Below are 23342 nucleotides of genomic sequence, written 5' to 3'. Positions count from 1 at the left end.
CCGCAGCAAACAGCGGCAGCAGGCTCAGGGACCTGGTGGGTTGATTGGTATGGTGCAGCAAGGTGGTGCAGCTGGGGGTGGGAACCTCCCGCAGGCTGCCCTTCAGGAACTGCTGCGTACCCTTCGCTCCCCCAGCTCACCCGAGCAGCAACAGCAGGTGCTCAACATCCTCCGCTCAAACCCTCAGCTAATGGCTGCCTTTATCAAGCAGAGAGCCTCCAAGTATAAGGGGGGCCCAGGACCCCCGGGAGCCCCTGGCGGGCCAAGTCCAGGCAGAGTTCCAGGAGGTATGGGTGGCCAACAGGTCAGTGTGAATGCTGTGGCTGGTCAGCCAGGTATGCACATGGGTCAGGGAGTCAACATGCCCACCATGACCCAGCTACAGCAAGTACAGCAGCTACAACAGCAGCAGCAACAACAACAACAACAGCAACAACCGCAGCAGCAGCAGCGTCCTATGCTTAGTAGTTTGCAGCAGCAACAGGTGGCAGCACTTCAGCAGCATCAACAGCATCAGCAAGGAGGGATGCCAGGCCAGCAGGCACCCAACATGGCCAACATAAACCCCCAGTTCAGAGAGCTCCTTATGAGGAGGCATCTCCAACTACAACAGCAACAACAGCAGCAGCAACAGATTGGGAACCATGCCCAGTTCCAGCAGCAGGGCTACATGGGCCAGCCGGGCATGGCCCCCCAGCAGCCTGGTCAGGGCCAGTCTGGACTGCAGCAGCAGCCTGGAGCCCAGCCAGGGCAGCAGCAGCAGGGTTACCCCAGCACGGTGGCCCAGCAGCAGGCTGCTGCAGTGCTCCAGCAGAGGCTCCAGCATCAGCACCAACTTCAGATGCAGCAGCAGCAACAACACCAGAATGCCATGTCGGGTCACCAGGGGGCTGAGGGGGGTCCGGGTACTGGAGTAGGAGGCCCCCCTCAGCAGCCCCAGCCCCCGCAGGGCACCCCCCAGCCGCAGTCCTCCCAGGCTCTGCTCCAGCAGGCACTGCACCAGAGGCTGCTTCAACAGCAGCAGCACCTGGGTGGGGGCTCTCCGGCCCAGCACAGCAGCCCCATGAGCCCCCAGCAGCAGATGGCCCAGTCCCCTCACCTGCAGGGCCAGACGCTGTCTACATCCCTCAGCAACCAAGTGCGCTCGCCACAGCCCTCCCCGCGACCCCAGTCCCAGCCACCACACTCTAGCCCCTCCCCGCGCATGCAGCCCCAGCCTTCCCCTCACCATATCTCCCCACAGACCCAGACAGGCTCCCCGCACCCGGGCCAGCTACCCCAGCACCACCCTGGTATGGTGGTCCCCTCTCAACAGCCGCCTCAGCAGCAGAACTCAATGGACCACTTTGGGTCAGACCAGAATGCCATGCTGTCTCAACTCAGTGGGATGGGTGGTCTCCATGGGCCTGGAGGACCTGACATGCTGTCTGGGAACAGCCAGGACCTTGGGCAGAACATTAATCATAACACTTTAGACATGTAGCCGTGCTTTCGGGACTGCACCTGGGACAGTGTTAGCCTTTCTTTTTTTTCTTTTCTTTTCTTTTTTACTATTAATATTATTTAATGTTTTCAATAAAAAAATACATTGAAGTGAACTTCCTATGGGAGATGCAACTATAAATCAACACGACGATTAATAAATAAATGAATGGTAAGTTATTGCTGTTAATATATTTTTTGCCAATTGTGTACAAATAGGGGGATGGTATCTCCCTTAGAGAATACGACGCAGGTAATATTTTTGGGGTTTGGGACTATGGGAGTATTTGCCTTTTTAAGAAATGTTTAAGATTAAAAAAAAAAATCAAAAATAAAATTGTAAGAGCAAATGATTTAATGCAATGGACTTATTGTAATTTATCCATAAATCAGTTTAGCAGAGGTGATTTGGATTAATATTATTATAAATCCAAACATCATGCATATCTTTTAAGTTTGAGTTTTCTTTATTTATTTTTCTTTTTTGATGGTTTGTTGGCATATACCCGAAGACTGCTACAATTCACATAGAATATATTTTTGTTATTGAAATGGGGGTGGGGTGATTTCATTTCACTGATGTCTGGGTTGGGCTTTCAATCTGGAATAAAATGAGGGTTTTTGTGGTTGAGGGCCTGCTGCAAGTTTCAGTGGCCAATGGAGACTACATTTGAAATGCCTAGCCATTGGACATCAATACCGGAAGGGCCATCCCTCTCACTGACCACACATGCCCTCCCTCACCCTCATGTGTGAGCACTCCTGTAAGACACTTAGTATTGGAGGTGGGGGCACATACCTATATGCCTGTAAAGTTTAGAGTACATGAGGTATGGGGGAGGTCCGCCAGTGCAGAGGACATTACGGTTCTTGTAAAACAGAGGGAATGGATCCAAATGAACTGTGCTGCATAGAACTGAGGAAGGGGGGAGTTGTGACCAGTCACACTCTGCCTCACCCTTACTTTTCCCTCTGGACTTAACCCCAGCAGCTCAAGAGCCCAATGCACTGGTCCCCTTCTCCTGCCCCAGAATAATTGCTGTCTCTACTCCCAACCCCAATTTACCTTTCTGCTCAGAACTTTGAGAGTTTAATTTAATATTTTTTACTGTACAAAGAACTGTGGACTCAAATACTGTTTTTTATAATAAAATGAAAATGAAATGTGCTGAATATTTTTTTCTTGTAGCTAGTCAAATTAAGAGTGCATGTTATTTTGGGGTGGGGAGAACAAGTATTTGATACACTGCCGATTTTGCAGGTTTTCCTACTAACAAAGCATGTAGAGGTCTGTAATATTTATCATAGGTACACTTCAACTGTGAGAGATGGAATCTAAAACAAAAATTCAGAAAATCACATTGTATGATTTTTAATTAATTAGCATTTTATTGCATGACATAAGTATTTGATCACCTGACAACCAGTAAGAATTCCGGCTCTCACAGAGCTGTTAGTTTTTCTTTAAGAAGCCCTCCTGTTCTCCACTCATTACCTGTATAAAAGACACCTGTCCACACACTCAATCAAACAGACTCTAACATCTCCACAATGGCCAAGACCAGGGAGCTGTGGGGCTCCATGCAAGATCTCACCTCTTGGGGCATCAATGAGGAAGGTGAGAGATCAGCCCAGAACTACACGGCAGTAATCAATGACCTGAAGAGAGCTGGGACCACAGTCTCAAAGAAAACCATTAGTAACACACTACGCCGTCCTCGATTAAAATCCTGCAGCGCACGCAAGGTCCCCCTGCTCAAGCCAGTGCATGTCCAGGCCCGTCTGAAGTTTGCCAATGACCATCTGGATGATCCAGAGGAGGAATGGGAGAAGGTCTGATGAGACAAAAATAGAGCTTTTTGGTCTAAACTCCACTCGCTGTGTTTGGAAGGATGAGTAGAACCCCAAGAACACCATCCCAACCGTGAAGCATGGAGGTGGAAACATCATTCTTTGGGGATGCTTTTCTGCAAAGGGGACAGGACGACTACATCGTATTGAGGGGAGGATGGATGGGGCCATGTATCGCGAGATCTTGGCCAACAACCTCCTTCCCTCAGTAAGAGCATTGAAGATTGGTCGTGGCTGGGTCTTCCAGCATGGCAACGACCTGAAACACACAGCCAGGGCAACTAAGGAGTGGCTCTGTAAGAAGCATCTCAAGGTCCTGGAGTGGCCTAGCCAGTCTTCAGACCTGAACCCAATAGAAAATCTTTGGAGGGAGCTGAAAGTCTGTATTGCCCAGTGACAGCCCCGAAACCTGAAGGATCTGGAGAAGGTCTGTATGGAGGAGTGGGCCAAAATCCCTGCTGCAGTGTGTGCAAACCTGGTCAAGAACTACAGGAAACGTATGATCTCTGTAATTGCAAACAAAGGTTTCTGTACCAAATATTAAGTTCTGCTTTTCTGATGTATCAAATACATATGTCATGCAATAAAATGCAAATTAATTACTTAAAAATCACACAATGCTATTTTCTGGATTTTTGTTTTAGATTTCGTCTCACAGTTGAGGTGTACCTATGATAAAAATTACAAACCTCTACATGCTTTGTAAGTATGCGCTGCAAAATCGGCAGTGTATCAAATACTTGTCCTCCCCACTGTACTTGGTTCCCTAAGGAGACTGACCCCTAGTGGTGATAAGAGGCAAAAGTTGCTGCAAATGCATTTCCAAAACGGCTGCTAAAATGGACCAGTGAGGACACTTCTGTTACTGCTAACATGTTTTATTCCATGCTAAAATGTTGAGGTAATATCCATCCTGTTATATGAATCTCAAACACAAGTAGATTTTACACTGTATTTCTAGGCATATGGTATAGAGAAGACATTTGACATGTCATTGTGACCAAAGATACATTTTTCAACACGTGACATTTCATTTAGCTTTTACATGTGACATGCGATAAATACAACCGAGAACATTTGCTTCAATTTGCACATTTCCTACTGCAACAATGGTGTAAACTGATATCTCCTCTTTAGAAATGCACAAAGGCTTCGTGAGAGGGGTGGACTATCAATTGGTAATACAAGAATATGCCTTTTTGTTTTGTTTTACCTGGAAGTAAAAACAATACTTCAACGTAGCCAGCCTTCATCTTGAAATGCTGAACTTCTATCCTTTTAGGAATTCCTTCTTTCCTTTCTATTTTTGTCATAGAAATAAACATATTAAATGAAATGAAGGACAAGGCTGTGCGTGATTGACATGAGACATGCAGAACTTACTGTAAATACTGAGGAAGACAGTTGACTTTATACAAAAGCGTTAGAAAAAGGAGTAAATGAAATGAGACCTAAAAAACACATTTGGGAATGAGTGGTGTAAATTGATATCCCCTCTTTAGAAATGCACAAAGGCTTAGCAAGAGGGGTGGACTATCAAATGGTAATACAAAAATAGATTCAGGTAGGCTCTTTAAATTTGAGAAGTAAAATAAAGAAAAACAATACTTCAACGCTAAACTTCTATCCCTCCAGGCATTCCTTCTCTCCTTTCTATTTCTTTGTTATAGAAATCAAACTAACAAATCGAATGGAGGACAAGGGTGTGCATGACATACAGGACATGCAGAACTTACTGTTAATACTGAGGAAGACAGACGACAATACAAAAGCGTTAGAAAAAAGAGCAACCGAAATGAGCCTCCTGGAATAAGAGACGTTGGAGAAGTAGTAATGTTATAAATATGACATTCAGGAGTCAACTGCTCTCTCCCTCATCCTCTCTTACTAATCTTCTTCCAGAACCAAACACAATGTGAAAATTACCACCCAATTCTCTAAGGTACAATACCTCACCAAAACCCTAGTAATTGGTATCAATATATTTTCATAGGCTTTGTAAACATCTTTAATGACAAATTATATTGTGGCTGTTTATCTAAACATGTTCCGAAGTGGTAAATTCAACATATGGGCTGCATTTCATGTATAACCCCCTAACATGTTCTCTAATCCTCTCTCAGAACTCTGTCCTTCAGCTCTTAAAAAACCCTTCAGCTGCCAGGGCCTCTTTGAAAGTTACGGTCAAAGAGTTGATAGTCACATCGGTCACAATCACTTTGCCAGGATTCACTTCTGCGCCACTACTGTCTGGACACTGTGTCACAACCTCTTCACCTTGCTGTTTTGTGTAATTCTCCACCACTTCCTCTGCAACCTCAACATCGGTACAGACCACAGAACCATCAGCCACGGTTTCATCTCCAACATCCACCACTGAAGTGCTATCCCTGTCAATCAGAATATGTCCCCCCATCTCCTCTACCCTGTCAATAAAATAATCTGTCCCCAACCCCTCTACCCTCTCAATAACATTAGCTGTGCCTAACCTTTCTACCATGTCAATCAAGGTATCTGTCCCCAATTCCACTTCTGTGTCACTGTCCACCAACCTATTGCTAATGTTGTCTTTTGGTCCCTCTGCAGAAACACAGCTCTCTGATTGGTCAGTCCTATCTATATGTTCCTGTCCAGTTTCAGAGTTCCTACCCTCTGACCTGTACCATGCCCCTGTCACCCTCAACAAGGCCCCGCCCCCCAATGTCTCATCTCCAGAGCCCAGTGCAGAACCACAACTCTCCACTCTGTCAGTCGGCTCCTCCACTTCCTGCTCCATCATGGGAGAGCTGCACTCTGACCGGCTATGCCCTTAAGAGAGAAAGAGACAGGAAATGAGATCAATATACCACAAATAGGACCAATCCTGACCTTCAAACCGAGATAAAAAATAGATAATCAAATATTTCATTAAATGTTTGATAGAAAACAAACTGAATAGACTGTTTTCACGTGTGTCTGTTGTTAACTCTGATTCCGGTCTCTCCTCTGCGCCTTGCCATTCATGCTCCATGGGGTCCTGTATGCGGGTCAGTGGTTGGAGGGAATTGTTGTCAGACACAGGTTTGGACACCCTCTGCTTGTTCTTGCGTCTTGCCAGGCGGCGGTAGACGCTCCCTCCCTCCCCCGCCCTGTATGGCAGACTGCCCTGGTCCAGCTCAGAGCCCATGGAGCGGGTAAGGGAGAGGCGCAGACGAGGGGTATCTGGGACTTTGTGTGCACTACGGAGGTCCATGGCATAGATATTCTGTAGGAGAAGAGAAGACTAAAGCCGATGTCACACAAAGCAATCTGGACGCAATTTCTGTTGATTGCAACAAAGTGGCATTTATGATGCTGTGTGTCACCCCAAAAGTTGCCAGCAACTTAGTTGCAACGCAAGAGATAGAAATCAATCCTGTCACGCAACTGACTGTATGCAATGTCCAATCAGGGCGCAGAAAAAAGTTTACATGAGTGGTCATATCGTTCCGTTCGGAACTCCAACCCAGTACGCTAATGGCCAATCTTCAAAAAGGGATTTAGTCTTTGAGATACCGCTATCCGAGGTATAAAAAAAGCACAACCATGTTTTTCCATATCTCTAAGGTCTCCCACACAGTGCCTTCGATAAGTATTTAGACCCCTTGACTTCTTCCACATTTTGTTACAGCCTTGTTCTAAAATGGATTAAATAAAAAAATCCTCAGCAATCTACACACAATACCCAATAATGACAAAGCGAAAACAGGTGTTAGCAAATTTTTGCAAATACCATATTTACAAAAGTATGCAGACCCTTTGCTATCAGGTTCGATATTGAGCTCAGGTGCATTCTGTTTCCATTGATCATCCATGAGATGTTTCTACAACTTCATTGGAGTCCACCTGTGGTAAATTCAATTGATTGGACATGATTTGGAAAGGCCCACACCTGTCTATATAAAGGTCCCACAGTTGACAGTGCATGTCAGAACAAAATCCAAGCCATGAGGTCGAAGGAATTGTCCGTAGAGCTCTGAGACAAGGTTGTGTCGATGAACAGATCTGGGGAAGGGTACCAAAATTGAAGGTCCCCAAGAACACAGTGGCCTCCATCATTCTTAAATGGAAGAAGTTTAGAACCACCAAGACTCTTTCTAGAGCTGGCTGCCCGACCAAACTGAGCAATCGGGGGAGAAGGTCCTTGGTCAGAGAGGTGACCAAGAACCAGATGGTTACTCTGACAGAGCTCTAGCGTTCCTCTGTGGAGATAGGAGAACCTTTCGGAAGGACAACCATCCTCAGTAAAAGGCACATGACAGCCCACTTGAAGTTTGCCAAAAGGCACCTAAAGACTCTCAGACCATGGGAAACAAGATTCTCTGGTCTGATGAAACCAAGATTGAACTCTTTGGCCTGAATCCAAGCGTCACGTCTGGAGGAAACCTGGCACCACCCCTACAGTGAAGCATGGTGGCAGTTTTTCAGGTTCTGGGAGACTAGTCAGGATCAAGGGAAAGATGAATGGAGCACAGAGATATTCTTGATGAAAACAGAACAGTCAGGACCTCAGACTTGGGCGAACGTTCATCTTCCAACAGGACAACGACCTTAAGCACACAGCCAAGGCAACCCAGGATTGGCTTCGGGACAAGTCTCAATGTCTCAGCCAGAGCCCAGGCTTGAAACCGATCGAACATCTCTGGAGACCTGAAAATAGCTGTGTAGCAATGCTCCACATCCAACCTGACAGAGCTTGAGAGGATCTGCAGAGAAGAATGGGAGAAACTCCCCAAATGTTTTTATTTATTTTTTATTTCACCTTTATTTACCCAGGTAGGCCAGTTGAGAACAAGTTCTAATTTACAACTGTGAGCTGTCCGAGATAAAGCAAAGCAGTGCGACACAAACAACACAGAATTATACATGGAATAAACAAACGTACAGTCAATAACACAATAGAAGTCTATATAGTGTGTGCAAATGAAGTAAGATTAGGGAGGTAAGGCAATAAATAGGCCATAATGGCAAAATAATTACAATTTAGCAATTACACACTGGAGTGATAGATGTGCAGAAGATGAATGTGCAAGTAGAGATACTGAGGTGCAAAAGAGCAAAAAATAAATAAAAATATGGGTATGAGGTAGTTGGGTGGGCTATTTAAAGATGGGCTGTGTACAGGTGCAATGATCTGCAAGCTGCTCTGACAACTGATGCTTAAAGTTAGTGAGGAGGATATGAGTCTCCAGCTTCAGTGATTTTTGCAATTCGTTCCAGTCGTTGGCAGCAGAGAACTGGAAGGAAAGGCAGCCAAAGGGGGAGTTGGCTTTGGGGGTGACCAGTGAAATATACCTGCTGGAGCGCGTGCTACGGGTGTGTGCTGCTATGGTGACCAGTGAGCTGAGATAAGGCGGGGCTTTACCTAGCAAAGACTTATAGATGACCTGGAGCCAATGGGGTTGGCGACGAATATGGGCCAGCCAACGAGAGCATACAGGTGGGTAGTATATAGGGCTGTGGTGACAAAACAGATGGCACTGTGATAGCAAATTGGATGCAGTCTGAGTAGAGTGTTGGAAAATATTTTGTCAATTACATCGCCGAAGTCAAGGATCGGTAGGATAGTCAGTTTTACGAGGGTATGTTTGGCAGCATGAATGAAGGATGCTTTGTTTGCGAAATAGGAAGCCGATTCTAGATTTAATTTTGGATTGGAGATGCTTGATGTGAGTCTGGAAGGAGAGTTTACAGTCTAACCAGACACCTAGGTATTTGTAATTGTCCACATATTCTAAGTCAGAACCATCCAGAGTAGTGATGCTAGATGGGCGGGCATGTGCAGGCAGCGATCGGTTGAAGAGCATGCATTTAGTTTTACTAGCATTTAAGAGCAGTTGGAGGCCACGGAAGGAGAGTTGTATGGCATTGAAGCTTGTCTGGAGGTTTGTTAATACAGTATCCAAAGAAGGGCCAGAAGTATACAGAATGGTGTCGTCTGCGTAGAGGTGGATCAGAGAATCACCAGCAGCAAGAGCAACATTATTGATGTATACAGAGAAAAGAGTCGGCCTGAGAATTGAACCCTTTGGCACCCCCATAGAGACTGCCAGAGGTCCGGACAACAGGCCCTCCGATTGGACACACTGAACTCTGTCTGAGAAGTAGTTGGTGACTTAGAAATACAGGTGTGCCAAGCTTGTAGCGTCATAACCAAGAAGAATCGAGGCTGTAATCTCTGCCAAAGGTGATTCAACAAAGTACTGAGTAAAGGGTCTGAATACTATTTTTGTATTAGCAAAAATGTCTAAAAATCTACATTTTCTTTGTCATTATGGGGTAATGTATTGATGAGGGGGGAAACAATGCAATCAATTTTAGAATAAGGCTGTAACCTAACAAAATGTGGAAAAAGTCAAGGGGTTTGAATACATTTTGAAGACACTGTATATGAAATGGATGGTTGTGTAAAAATATTTTACTGCAAAAGTAGTTCAATTTATAATTTGGGACCCCTAAACTCAAACAGTACAGAATAATGCCTGGCTGGAGGGGTGGTGGGACCAATGATGTTTTCCAATGCCTCGCAAAGAAGGGCACCTATTGGTAGATGGGTAAAAATTGTGGATGGTGTATCAACACACCCAGTCAAAGAGAAGAGTAGTCCTTCCTAACTCAGTTGCCGGAGAGGAAGGAAACCGCTCAGGGATTTCACCATGAGGCCAATGGTGAATGTAAAACAGTTTGAGTTTTACTTAATCTTGAAATCGAGTTCTTACTATGCTATAAGTAGTAAGACAGCACCATTGAATCATATTCAACTATGAAACCACCGAAGTCCTGTCTTTGCCACGGCAGGCAGTGATTGGCCCCTCCCACAAGGGTATAATATGCACTGCCCTGTCGGAGAGTGTCACTCTTGCTTTATTCAGCCACTGTTGTTTATCAAAGCCACCATTCTTATCATCTGTACATTCATCTATACTTATTTTTCGTCTAAACTGAGCAATTTCAGACGGCCTACAACTTCGACCAAATGGCGAAGAACATACAGTACCAGTCAAAAGTTTGGCCACACCTACTCATTCAAGGATTTTTCTTTATTTTGACTATTTTCTACATTGTAGAATAATAGTGAAGACATCAACACTATGAAATAACACATATGGAATCATTTAGTAAACAAAAATGTGTTAAAGAAATTAAAATATATTTTATATTTCAGATTCTTCAAAGTATCCACCCTTTGCCTTGATAACAGTTTTGCACACTCTTGGCATTCTCTCAACCATCTTCATGGGGTTGTCACCTGGAATGCATTTCAATTAACAGGTGTGCCTTGTTAGAAGTTCATTTATGGAATTTCTTTCCAATCATTTGTGTTGTGACAAGGTAGGGGTGGTATACATATGATAACCCTATTTGCTAAATGACCAAGTCCATTTTATGTAAAGAACAGCTCAAATAAGCAAGCAGAAATGACAGTCCATCATTACTTTAAGACATGAAGGTCAGTCAATGTGGAACATTTCAAGAACATTGAAAGTTTCTTCAAGTGCAATTGCAAAAACCATCAAGCGCTATGATGAAACTGGCTTTCATGAGGACCGTCACAGGAAAGGAAGACTCAGAGTTACCCCTGCTGCAGAGGATAAGTTCATTAGAGTTAACTGCACCTCAGATTGCAGCCCAAATAAATGTTTCAAGTAACAGACACATCTCAACATTAACTGTTCAGAAGAGACTGCGTGGATCAGGCCTTCATCGGTGAATTGCTGCAAAGAAACCACTAATAAAGGACACCAATAACAAGAGACTTGCTTGGGTAAAGAAACACGAGCAATGGACATTAGACAAGTGGAAATCTGTACTTTGGCCTAATGAGTACACATTTTTTGTTCCAACCGACATGGCTTTGTGAGACGTAGAGTAGGTGAACGGATGATCTCCACATGTGTGGTGCCCACTGTGAAGCATGGAGGAGATGGTGTGATGGTGCTTTGCTGGTGACACTGTCTGTGATTTATTTAGAATTCAAGTCACACTTAACTAGCATGGCTACCACAGCATTCTGCAGCGATACGCCATCCCATCTGGTTTGCGCTTAGTGGAACTATGATTTGTTTTTCAACAGGACAATGACTCAACACACCTCCAGGCTTTGTAAGGGCTATTTGACCAAGAAGGAGAGTGATGGAGGGCTGCATCAGATGACCTGGTCTCCACAATCAACCAACCTCAACCCAATTGAGATGGTTAGGGATGAGTTGGACTGCAGAGAGACGGAAAAGCAGCCAACAAGTGCTCAGCATATGTGGGAAATCCTTCAAGACTGTTGGAAAAGCATTCCAGGTGAAGCTGGTGGAGAGAATAACAAGAGTGTGCAAAGCTGTCATCAAGGCAAAGGGTGGCTACTTTGAAGAATCATAAATACATTTTGATTTGTTTAACACTTTGTTGGTTGCTACATGACTCCATATGTCTTATGTCATAGTTTTGATGTCTTCACTATTATTCTACAATGTAGAAAATATTCAAATGAAAGAAAACCCTTGAATGAGTAGGTATGTCCAAACTTTTGACTGGTACTGTGTATATATTATTTTCTTTAGATTCCTTCAACATCGGTCCGTTTAGTAGCCTGAGTCAGCTAGCTTGCTAGCCACTCTTTGCTAGTGGTCCTTCTAGCTAACTAGCTAATGCGTCGCACCTGCAGGAGACCAAAGATTCTGAGGTCATTATTAAATAATCGCCTTCCCAATCACACTCAAAGAGTGTTCGTAAGCTTTGAGTGAAGGTACCAGAGGGATTCCATCAGGTTTTTCAATTATTTTTTCTCCTCAGGCAGAGATGTCGTTCCCTCCCGGGATAAAATAGTGCTTCAAGTGCAAGGCACACATGTCGGGGAGGGAAGTCACAGAGACTGCGCCCGATGGCTTGGACCAGAGCACGGAGCTGGCTCTTACGGACCCCTTCTTATGTATCCACTGCTCTGGGGTTCCTCTGCCTTCCCTCCATCATCAAGTGCAGCTGGTCTCTATCTCTCCACCACCCAGCTCGTCCCATATAGCTTACAGACGAGGGGGTGAGGTGCAGCTCTCCAATACTCGACAGTCTCCACACCTCTGCCCTTCCCGTAAATGCTGCTTATTTCGAGCATGCGGCACACCGGGAGTTGAGAGACTTCCATGCCAGCCAATGGGACGCCTATGGAGATCCTGGCTCAGATGAAAGGGGTCAGAGTGAGGAAGAGACATAGAGGAAGAGGACAATGAGGAGACGCCGGCTGCCCCTCCGATCTCTGACAAGGACCCTTACAATGGAGGTCCTGGGCAGGGCTGTGACTAAGCTAGGCCTATCCACAACCAGCCCCTGAAACCATGTTGGCAGGGGTTTACTTCCCACAGTCAGTCACCCAGTCTCTGGCCAGATACCCAGCCCCGCCCTAGACCCTCCACTGTTCTCAGATGTCAGGAATGAGGTGAGGCGATCCTGGGAGAAGCCACAACAGACACGCTCTTCCATCCAGAGCTTCAACTCATGGTCCAGGATCGACAGAGCCCAAGCTGGGGTATCTATCCATGCCCCTGTTCAAAGAAACCATAGCCTCACACCTCTCAGTAGCCTCTGCGGCAGTGAAGCCGCAGCTATCATCCAGAGAATGACGTATTATCGCTTCCCTGGCGGAGAAGTCTTACAAGGCAGCCGGTCAAGTCAGCAGCCATGTTGAACACCATGGCCATCCTCCAAGCCTACCAGGCCCAGCTCCTCCGGGACATGGAATGGCAGGCTACTCCAGAGATGTACGTTGAGCTCAAGAAGGCGACAGACTTCACTCTACACATGACGAGGTGTGCTGCCCAGGACACAGGCAGAATCATAGGATTCTTGGTCATGATACACCGTCACTTGTGGCTCAACCTCACCCAAATGTCAGAAAGGGTGAAGAACGTGCTGCTGAATGCTCCTGTCACAGTATTTGGGCTATTCAGGCCTATCGTGGAGACCATCACACACAAGTTTGAGCAGCAACAGAAGGGCTCTGCAGCCTTCAAGGCTATCATGCCACTCAGGCCCCGGGCTCCTTTCCCTGCCCCATCCCAACCAGCCTCGACCAAGACAGGGGAGGCTCGCCATTGCTCTGTGAGTGCTTCCCAGGCCCAGGACAGACCCACTCAGACACCTGAGGTGTCCCACGCTGGTGCGAGAGGCTAGAACCGCAATCCTTTCCGCCCTCAGCAACAGCACGCTGCCCAGGCGTACAGAGTGGATAAACCACTGAGGGCCTGTGAGCCTTCCTGTGAGGGACTTTGTGTTGTATCCTATAGTCAGAGAATCCTGCTCCACTCCTGGTAGCACCATGAAAGAGAAGACTAGCTACACATTGCCCACTGCCAGCAAAATTTGCCCGGTATATGTCCACACAAGACACACACTTCCACTCATCCCTCCAGCGCACACTAAGTGTACACACTCCTGTGTCTCCCATCTATTCTCATTTCCACTCGTTCTTATGAGCGCCATGGCCTTAGACAAAGATTCTATGAGCACAAGGCAAAACATAGGGCTGGGACAGTTAGGTTTCACAGAGACACACAGTTTAATTCCAGTCATACAGCAGCCTCTGCCTGTGACTTGGCTAAACAGTCAAAAATATAAATCGTCAAACTGCACAGCAGCCTCTGCCTGTAGCCCAGTTAGCTATTCCAAATCAAATGACAGCCCTGCCCTCTCTAATAGAAAGAGCAGACCTGTCCAGCAGACTGAGTGTATGGAAACACGAATGCACAGCTTCCCCTTGGGTAATGAATACAATTGGGAAGGGTTACGCGTTGCAGTTCGCTGGTGTCACGCCCACGACAGTTTCAGCTCAAGCGGCCCCTATTCTAGAACAGGAAATAACCTTGTAGGAAAAGGAGCTATTCGCCCAGTGATGGAAGCAGACAAAAACACTTTTTCAGACATATTTTCGCGTGCCAAGAAAGACAGTGGCATGAGACTGATCTTAGATTTGAGGGTGTTGAATAAATCATTACAAAAACTTTTCGCATGTTAACACTATTCAAAGTAGTCAGACAGACAGGATACGGATATTGTGCTATCTAGACGACTGTCTTATAATAGCGAAGTTGAGAGAATTGGTCGAGACACACACCAGGATAGTGATAAATCATATCCACAATCTGGTTTTCCTGATAAACTGTGAAAAGAGTTCTCTCACTCTTCACCAACAAACAAGCTTCTTAGGCTTGGAACTGAACTCTACGCACTCATGTCTAACAGTCACTAGACAGAGGTGCATTCTGACTGCAGCATGCACACTCCACCGGAGCCGTACTTTCAGGGCTCGCCAGGTTATGGTTTTACAGGGGCTGATGGTTGTGGCATCAGCAAATTTACCACTTGGCCTATTACGCATGAGACCTATCCAACAATGGTTTATAAGCCAACGCATTCATCCGAACAGAGACCGTTATCGAATGATAACCATTACGTGGCAATGTCACCACAGCCTATCCTTCTGGCAAATCCCAAGGATACTCTCAGCTGGGTCCAGTAGTCTTGCAGGTTGTCATAAAGACCGACACCTCCCTGAAGGGATGGGGGGGCAGATGGACGCATAACGAACGGTCAGTGGGAAGAACACAAATCTTCATATAAATGTTTTGGAGCTGGAAGCGATTCGGCTGGTTCTATTACATTTACATGAATCGCGTTCTGATTCATTCCAACAACTCAACCTCGATCGCGTACGTCAATCGCCAGGGCGGAGTCCGCTCACTGGCCATGCCCCAAGTGGCATCACGGATCATCTGTGGGCACACACACACACACCTGCACTCACTGTCAGCAGCGCACATTCCAGGCCAGTTGAATCTAGGTGCAGACCTATTGTCGAGAGGATAGCCTCAGTCTGCGGAGTGGCGTATCCAGCCACAGGTGATAGAGGTGATTTGATGCAAGTTTGGACGAGCCTTAACAAGAAAACACTGAATGTTCCTCATTGGCCTAGTTTCTGTTTTTGCTTAAATCAGCTTGAAAATCTATAGCAAGACTTGAAAATGGCTGTCTAGCAAAATTCAACAACCAACTTGACAAAGCTTGAAGAATAAACAAATAAATAATGTGCTAATCCAGGTGTGCAAAGCTCTTAAAGACTCACAGCTGTAATCACTGCCAAAAGAGATTCTAACATGTATTGACCTTGTCAATACTTATGTAAATTACATATTTCTGTACTTTATTTTCAATATATTTGCAACAATTTCTAAAAACATGTTTTCACGTTGTCATTATGGGGTAGTGTGTAGATATGTGAGAGAATTTTTTTTAATCAATTTTGAATCCAGCTTGTAACAAAATGTTGAATAAATCAAGGGGTATGAATACTTTCTGAAGCCACTGTATAAAAAGGCAGCAGACTGCTTGGGATGGCAACACCACAAGCCTATGAGTGTCAATGAGGCAACTGGGAGGCTCCAATGAAAGGAAAGAGAATCATCCAACCCTGGACTCTGGCACCCTCTCCCTAGTTCTTCAACTTGCCCTCATAACTTGCACCTCCAGGATTGGGCTCTTAAGTCCTTATCATTTAGAAGTGAGCTTTGATTCATTGCTAGTACAATACGTCTGCCTGAATCCAACATGACCTTCTACTGGCTCACTGCATTTGTGATGCACATTGGGATGTTCCAGTGCACTCTTATACTGTTCAGGTTGAGCTGCTTCTTCCAGACAATCATGTCCACCCTCCTGGCTGCTGTCTGCCCTGGAGTTGCCGTATATGTTGACCTTTTTGACATTATGGTGTATGGGGAGGATGCAACCACACGTCACAAGCGCATAAGGTTCACTACAATGAACCAACACAACCTGACACTCATTGACAAGAAATACCATCAACTTAGTGGGCATGTCATAGGAATTGCACTGATAGGCCCATTCCACCATCAGTCCTCTCCTCAGGCAGTTACTAGAGACAGAGACACCATGGAACTGGACTGCCTCATGTCAGGAGGCCATTCAACAGCCAACATGCTGTCTGGAAATTGATGGCGTGCATTGCCCTCATACCTATTTAGCTACCAACCATGGCTGGCCAGCCCATGTGACACCTGAAATGGGCTGCATCGTAAACAATGAGCTCTCATGCTGGGGTGACATATGCACTGGTCTGGAAAACTGTGCAGTAATTCCAACATACCTATAAAGAAAATATGCCATTTATGGCAAACAAGAGGCACATCAGGATGGTAAAACTTGCTGTATGTGATTGTTTATGGTGGCTGGGGATTGACTGAGATAGTGGTCTTTGTGCACCGTGCTTGATCAGCTCCACTTCCTCTGCAACCCACCAACTGTCCATCAATGCCCATGTACATGTGTCTGGAGCTGTGCTATATCCAGTTAGTCAATGGGTCTCATTGGCATGCAAGCTGCATTTGCTGACTGCCTATACTGAACTATAGAAATGGAAACTGATCCCCCCCACAGCCCCAATACCCCGCCAGTCATACAGGAAGGATATTGTGCAAGCTGGTCAGGCCCCAGAACTACAACCACCACTGGCTACTTTGTCTCCTCACCCTGTTAGGACACACCCATGTCCTGGTCACCTCAGAGACTTTGAATCAACGTTGCACATTTCGTTTTATTGGGGAAAAGAGGGCTGTAAATATACAGTGCATTCAGAAAGTATTCAGACCTCTTGACTTTTTCCACATTTTGTTATGTTACAGCCTTATTCTAAAATGTATTAAATAGTTTTTTCCCCCTTATCAATCTACACACAATACACCATAATGAGGAAGCAAAAACAGGTTTTTGGGAATAGTACATTTGCATAAGTATGCAGACCCTTTACTCAGTACTTTGTTGAAGCAGCTTTGGCAGCGATTACAGCCTCGAGTCTTCTTGGGTATGACTACAAGCTTGGCACACCTGTATTTGGGGAGTTTCTCCCAATCTTCTCTGCAGATCCTCTCAAGCTCTGTCAGGTTGGATGGGGAGAGTCACTACACTGAAAGACATCCCCACAGCCACTGAAAAACATCCCACAGCATGATGCTGCCACATCCATGCTTCACCGTAGGGATGGTGCCAGGTTTCCTCCAGACGTTACGCTTGGCATTCAGTCCAAAGAGTTCCATCTTGGTTTCATCAAACCAGAGAATCTTGCTTCTCATGGTCTGAAAGTCCTTTAGGTGCCTTTTGGCAAACTCCAAGTGGGCTGTTGTGCCTTTTACTGAGGAGTGGCTTCCATCTGGCCACTCTACCATAAAGGCCTGATTGTGCTGCAGAGATGGTTGTCCTTCTGTATAAGGTTCTCCCATCTCCACAGAGGAACTCTGGAGCTCTGTCAGTGACCATCGGCTTCTTGGTCACCTCCCTGTCCAAGGCCCTTCTCCCCCGATTGCTCAGTTGGGCCTTGCGGCCAGCTCGAGGAAGAGTCTTGGTGGTTCCAAACTTCTTCCATTTAAGAATAATGGAAGCCACTGTGTTCTTGGGGACCTTCAATGCTGCAGACATGTTTTTGTGTACCCTTCCCCAGAACTGTGCCTCGACACAATCCTGTCTCTGAGCTCTACGGACAATTCCTTTGACCTCATGGCTTGGTTTTTGCTCTGACGTGCACTGTCAACTGTGGGACCTTATATAGACAGGTGTGTGCCTTTCCAAATCATATCCCATCAATTGAATTTACCACAGGTGGACTCCAATCAAGTTGTAGAAACCTCTCACAGATGATCAATGGAAACAGGATGCACCTGAGCAAAATGTCTAGTCTCATAGCAAAGGGTCTGAATACTTACATAAATAAGGTATGTTTTTTATTACATTTGCAAACATTTCTAAAAACCTGTTTTCGCTTTGTCATTATGGGGTGTTGTGTGTAGATTGATTAGGAAATGTTTTTATTTAATCCATTTTAGAATAAGGCTGTAACGTAACAAAATGTTGAAAAAGTCAAGGGATCTGAATACTTTCTGAATGCACTGTATATCGATGTTGTTACAATTAGTAAACATTTGGATGATCAAATAATTTATGCAACCATGATGACAAGATTGGACATTGCATGCAATTTCAATTGCGTTTGAACTGCTTCATGTATCAGCAAAGTTGCTTGAATTGCTTTGTGTGACACAGGCTTAAGATAAAAGTATATTAAGTTAAGTTTAGTCATTTTTGTAATTGCTATGTTAATGTAACGGACATAACAATGGATTAAGAAAGTGGATGTTCTGGACAAGGAGAAAGGTAAGCGCTGTACCCGCAAGACGAGTCTCCGTGGTCTGAGTCCTTTCCTGCGGTATGCCAGGGCTCGGTCCTTCTCCTCCCTGATAAGACACAGAGAATATGAAATTGCAATGGCTGGAGCAAAAGTAGTATGCAGTATTCATACTAACAGCACTCTCAGTACTACTCACTTCTCTTCATAAGCCAGCACCAGGCGTGGGTCCAGTATGTGGTCCTCTGGTTCCCAGGTGCTGTACCTGTAAAACAATCACACTCTATAAGCACTGTTTATGCAGGATCATCATGGCATGATACCCTTGAATAAGGCAAGGAGGTACAATGACAGGAGTTGTTATAGAATCATATGGGAACTTTCAATTCATTTATGTATAGAGACTGCAAGCGGTTATACCATACCTTTTAAAACCCTGGCAGATTGTAAATTGTCAATAGATATCATTACAAATACACCAAATCAATCACCAGACACATTTAAATGTCCACCTCTATTGCGCAAGTGAGTCGTTCTGGAATTTGTTATGGTTTCCCCACTTGTCTTGACTCCTGAGGGGTATACTGCTAAGCGGGATAGAGGAGTTAGCGAGCTAACTTTGGTCAATTCTGAGTACAACTCTCGATAACTGTTGACACGAAGGTGGCTCACCTTTTAGCCAGGTAAATTTATATTATTAGCTCTAACCTGCTCTGGGGCAGGCTAACTTCACTTTATCCTAAATTAAGTGCTTGAGCTGAGAGTTGAGGACCAATCAAATCAGATTCCCTCCCTCTTGCAAAGAGCAAGTCATCATCCCCTTCATTCTCCGAAACCATTTAAGAGGACTGATTTAATTTTTTATTGTGTTAATAATATTCAAATACCCTACAGTATCTCACTACAGATTTAGTAATGTGTAGTGAGAATTTGAAACGTCACACACAGTACAATTTTCATATGACTTAATACAATCATTTTATCGATAGGTGTGGGGGGAAAAAAGGTGCTCGTGCACCCAAAAACAGCATTAACAATTGTGTAATAAAAGACACCACTTCTAATAACCTATTTCACACCATAGCCTGCTGAATTTGCAGGATAAGTTCTTTCATTTCAGCAAAAACGTCAAATGTGGCACAGACTTGCTGATGGATTCCTGTTTCAGCATTTTATCAATGAAGATTTCGGCGTTCGACTAGTCACGTGCGACATGCAAGCGCAGTTACAAACCTGGCTGGAGTTAGCGGCAGCTGAAGAATCTAAATGCATGGTCGTAACATGGATGAAGCCTGAGCTGGAATATGAAGCTTAGTGAAGCTAGCTAGCTTTGGAAAATCCTGAGTAGATCTAGCTAGCGTCGTAGTATACCCCTCTATTTCTATTGAAAGTGTTGGTAAACAAGGGTACCCTTCAGTTTTAGATGCGTGCGGAATCGGATTAACGCTGGATCTGGACGGACTCTTCACATTACGAAAATGCACCAAATGGCGTACGGTGGTTGCCAGTTCTCCTGTCAGTGTACTTCCTTGATTAAGGAAATCGGAATTAGGGGTGTTAAATATAAGATGCACTTTAACCAATGATATGAGGTTTTTACTAAGACATCAGAAGCAGAGGGAACATTACAGTGCCTTCAGAAAGTATTCACACCCGTTGACTTATTCCACATTTTGTTGTGTTACAGCCTGAATTCAAAATGGATTAAATATATTTTCTCACCCATCTACACACAATACCCCACAAAACATGTTTTTAGACATTTTAATTTACATAGGTATTCAACCCCCTGAGTCAATACATGTTAGAATCACCTTTGGCAGCAATTTCAGCTGTGATTCTTTCTGGGTAAGTCTCTTTCCACACCTGGATTATGCAAAATTTGCCCATTATTGTTTTCAAAATTATTTAAATTCTGCTAAATTGGTTATTGATCAATGCTAGACAAACATATTCCAATCTTGCTATAGATTTAAGTCAAAACTGTAACTCGGCCACTGGCCTTGTGTTTTAGGTTATTGTCTTGCTGAAAGGTGAATTCATCTCCCAGTGTCTGGTGGAAAGCAGACTGAACTAGCTTTTTTTTTTTTTTATCCTGAAAAACTCCCCAGTCCTTAACGATTACAAGCATACACATAACATGATGCAGCCACCACTATGCTTGAAATTAGGAGAGTTGTACTCATTAATGTGTTGGATTTTTCCCAAACATAACACTTCGTATTCCGGACAAAAAGTTAATTGCTTTGCCACATTTTTTGCAGTGTTACTTTAGTGCCTTGTTGCAAACAGGATGCATGTTTTGGAATATTTTTTATTCTGTACAGGCTTCCTTCTTTTCACTCTGTCAATTAGGTTAGTATTGTGGAGTAACTACAACGTTGTGGATCCATCCTTAGTTTTCTCCTATCACAGCCATTAAAATGTTTTAAAGTCACCATTGGCATCATGGTGAAATCCCTGAGCGGTTTCCTTCCTCTCCAACAACTAAGTTAGGAAGGACACCTACATTTTTTTAACCCATCTACCAATAGGGGCCCTTCTTGGCGAAGCATTGGAAAACTTCCCTGGTCTTTGTGGTTTAATCTGTGTTTGACATTCACTGCTCACTGGAGGGACCTTACAGATAACTGTATGTGTACAATACAAGGATGAGGTAGTAATAAATAAAAAATGTTCAACACTATTATTGCACACAGAGTGAGTCCAAGCAACTCATTGTGTGACTTGTTAAGCAAATATGTACTTATTTAGGCCATAACAAAAGGGTTGAATACTTATTGGCACAATACATTTGCGCTTTTAATTTTGAATTCATTTGTAAACTTTTCTAAAAATATAATTCTACTTTGATATTATGGGGTATTGTGAACAAAAAATATATATTTTTAAAATTCAGGCTGTAACAGTTACAGCAAAATATGGAAAAGGTCAATGGGTGTAAATCATTTCTGATGGCACTATATGTACTCAGGTCAGTGGGAGGATAAAACATCAGTCATACATACATGACTCATAAACATTTGTAATGCATTTACTAATTAATAAGAAGAATACTTACTTTGGTGGCCATCCCTGCCACTTCAATAAGTATTCCACATTACCCTAAGAAGCAAAAGAGAAAGGCACATTTAGCAAGAGAGCAAATAACACAATTAGTACTCTTTGCACGGTAGTTCATGGAGCATAAAAAGATGACTGTCGCTTTAAAGGGTCGGTGTCGAGATCATTGGGGTAATTTTTAATTTTCAAATGGAGATTGTACGAGATGACGTCAATGTAAAGGCCTCGAACTCTACTATTGTGATGACGCGATCGCACATGGATGGGTTTTATGTAAAATAGTTTTAAAAAGCGATGGAAATAGGTAGGACTTTACATGTAAACAACTTGTATTGCGCAACGTGCTGCACATCGAAGGTCTCCGCTTTGGACCACCCATTGACAAAATATAATTGTACGGCGTGCGTGTATAGAATACTCAATACATAGAATGAAACATTACTGTATTATAATCTTCAATTTTCAAACCAACTTTACCACATTAAAGCACAAGTAAATGCATAGTAAGATTCATACCATAAAAAAAAATAAAAAAACATAGGCTCATTGTGATGATCATACTACAACAACATAAATAGGACTATATTGAATGGATCATGCGAGGTGTAACATTACGCAGCAGTTTTTGTTCTCACGCAGATACCCCAATCCATCATCCCGTCCTCTGTTCTCCTCCTGTTGGCGTAACTTACAAAAAAACTGCGTAGCTCACACACATTGGCCGCGCGGACAATCCCACCAGTGATACCCCACGATGGAGACCCGATTTTGGTAAACACACCCCTTCTACATTTTACTACTTGAGGTAGTAGTCTATATTCAGAACATACAACATACACAAACCAAGGAAAACGAAAAGATTCCACAATCTCTTTATTCAAAATGATGTAGCCAACAGGCAACATTCTGTGCAGAATCTATTATCAACTTTTTGCGTGTTATAATTAGCAGCTTTCACGCATATATATATATATTGCGTAAACTACGGAAAGTGCGTAGCAATACTTTTGTGTAATGGCTGATATAGACTGTGTAAGAGTACAGGTAGAACATCGGCTGTTAAAACCAAAAGACACCAATGATAGGTAGACTACATTTCTATTCGGAAGCACGGCTACATTGCTTACCTTTCTGACTCTCTTCTTGGTTATTGATTCAACTGCAAACACTTGTTCGCCTATAGATGACAGTTCCATCGCTCCTAGGCTGCTAGTCGCACGCTCAAAACAGGGAACGCGGATTGTTTCTCGTTCTTTCCAAGACAAATCCCCCAACTCACTGCAGCGGCTAAAACAAGCTTTTTACCTACTCTACAAACATGTTCTATTCTTGGAGTCTTTATCACGTACTCACATGCAAGTATTAGATAGTTGAGCGGTATTTTAGGTTCTCTTTCTGAGTTTTAAAAATCTGCGACACATCACTGCCTGGCGCGTGCTTCAGTCAAGCGCGCTCCCTCTGACTCTGGTACGATGCGCCGAGCCCCCAATAATGGACAGAGAAGAAGAGGCTAAGCGAGAGGGTTTACTTCGCTCAAAATCTGTCCCACGAATATCAGACCACGAAGTGAGTATTTTTTGCTAATTTGCTACGTGAGGATTATTTGATAGAATTTCGTAATGGTTAGGTTGTTGCGAATGCACTGATATAAGTGGACACACGTGGTATTCCGTAAACTTTTAAAAAACGACTTTATATTGGAGTTGTGCCTCTTGTTCACACGCGTATCTGCCCTCTCATTGGCTAGAATGGCCCC

The 23342-nt window shown here is 44.1% G+C and overlaps 2 protein-coding genes across 5 annotated transcripts in view; one reads left to right on the top strand and one right to left on the bottom strand.

Annotated features, from left to right (window-relative positions):
- Positions 1 to 2650, top strand: part of LOC115110408 (histone acetyltransferase p300-like) — a 31382-nt gene extending 28732 nt beyond the window's left edge. The window contains 1 exon segment of the mRNA XM_065010160.1: positions 1 to 2650. Coding sequence (XP_064866232.1) covers positions 1 to 1483 — 1483 coding nt within the window. The 3' untranslated portion in view covers positions 1484 to 2650.
- LOC115110407 (chromobox protein homolog 8-like) lies at positions 2117 to 23056 on the bottom strand. Of its 4 annotated transcripts, none has more exons than XM_065010161.1 (7): positions 22714 to 23056; positions 21585 to 21628; positions 19934 to 20047; positions 18723 to 18788; positions 18566 to 18632; positions 6283 to 6595; positions 2117 to 6141 (listed from the first exon to the last, which is right to left on the bottom strand). In XM_065010161.1, the coding sequence occupies exons 1-7, from the start codon at positions 22780 to 22782 to the stop codon at positions 5468 to 5470; spliced, it is 1347 nt and encodes a 448-aa protein (XP_064866233.1). In that variant the 5' UTR covers positions 22783 to 23056; the 3' UTR covers positions 2117 to 5467. The 4 variants fall into 4 exon arrangements, with proteins under 4 accessions (XP_064866233.1, XP_064866234.1, XP_029491892.1 ...); XM_065010162.1 differs by having other exon boundaries at positions 6283 to 6577; XM_029636032.2 differs by lacking the exon at positions 19934 to 20047.
- Between the last annotated feature and the right edge of the window lie 286 nt (positions 23057 to 23342).

Source organism: Oncorhynchus nerka, linkage group LG26 (assembly GCF_034236695.1).
Source record: "Oncorhynchus nerka isolate Pitt River linkage group LG26, Oner_Uvic_2.0, whole genome shotgun sequence".
Classification (NCBI taxonomy): Eukaryota; Metazoa; Chordata; class Actinopteri; order Salmoniformes; family Salmonidae; genus Oncorhynchus; species Oncorhynchus nerka.
This window is presented reverse-complemented; position numbering and strand designations above follow the sequence as displayed.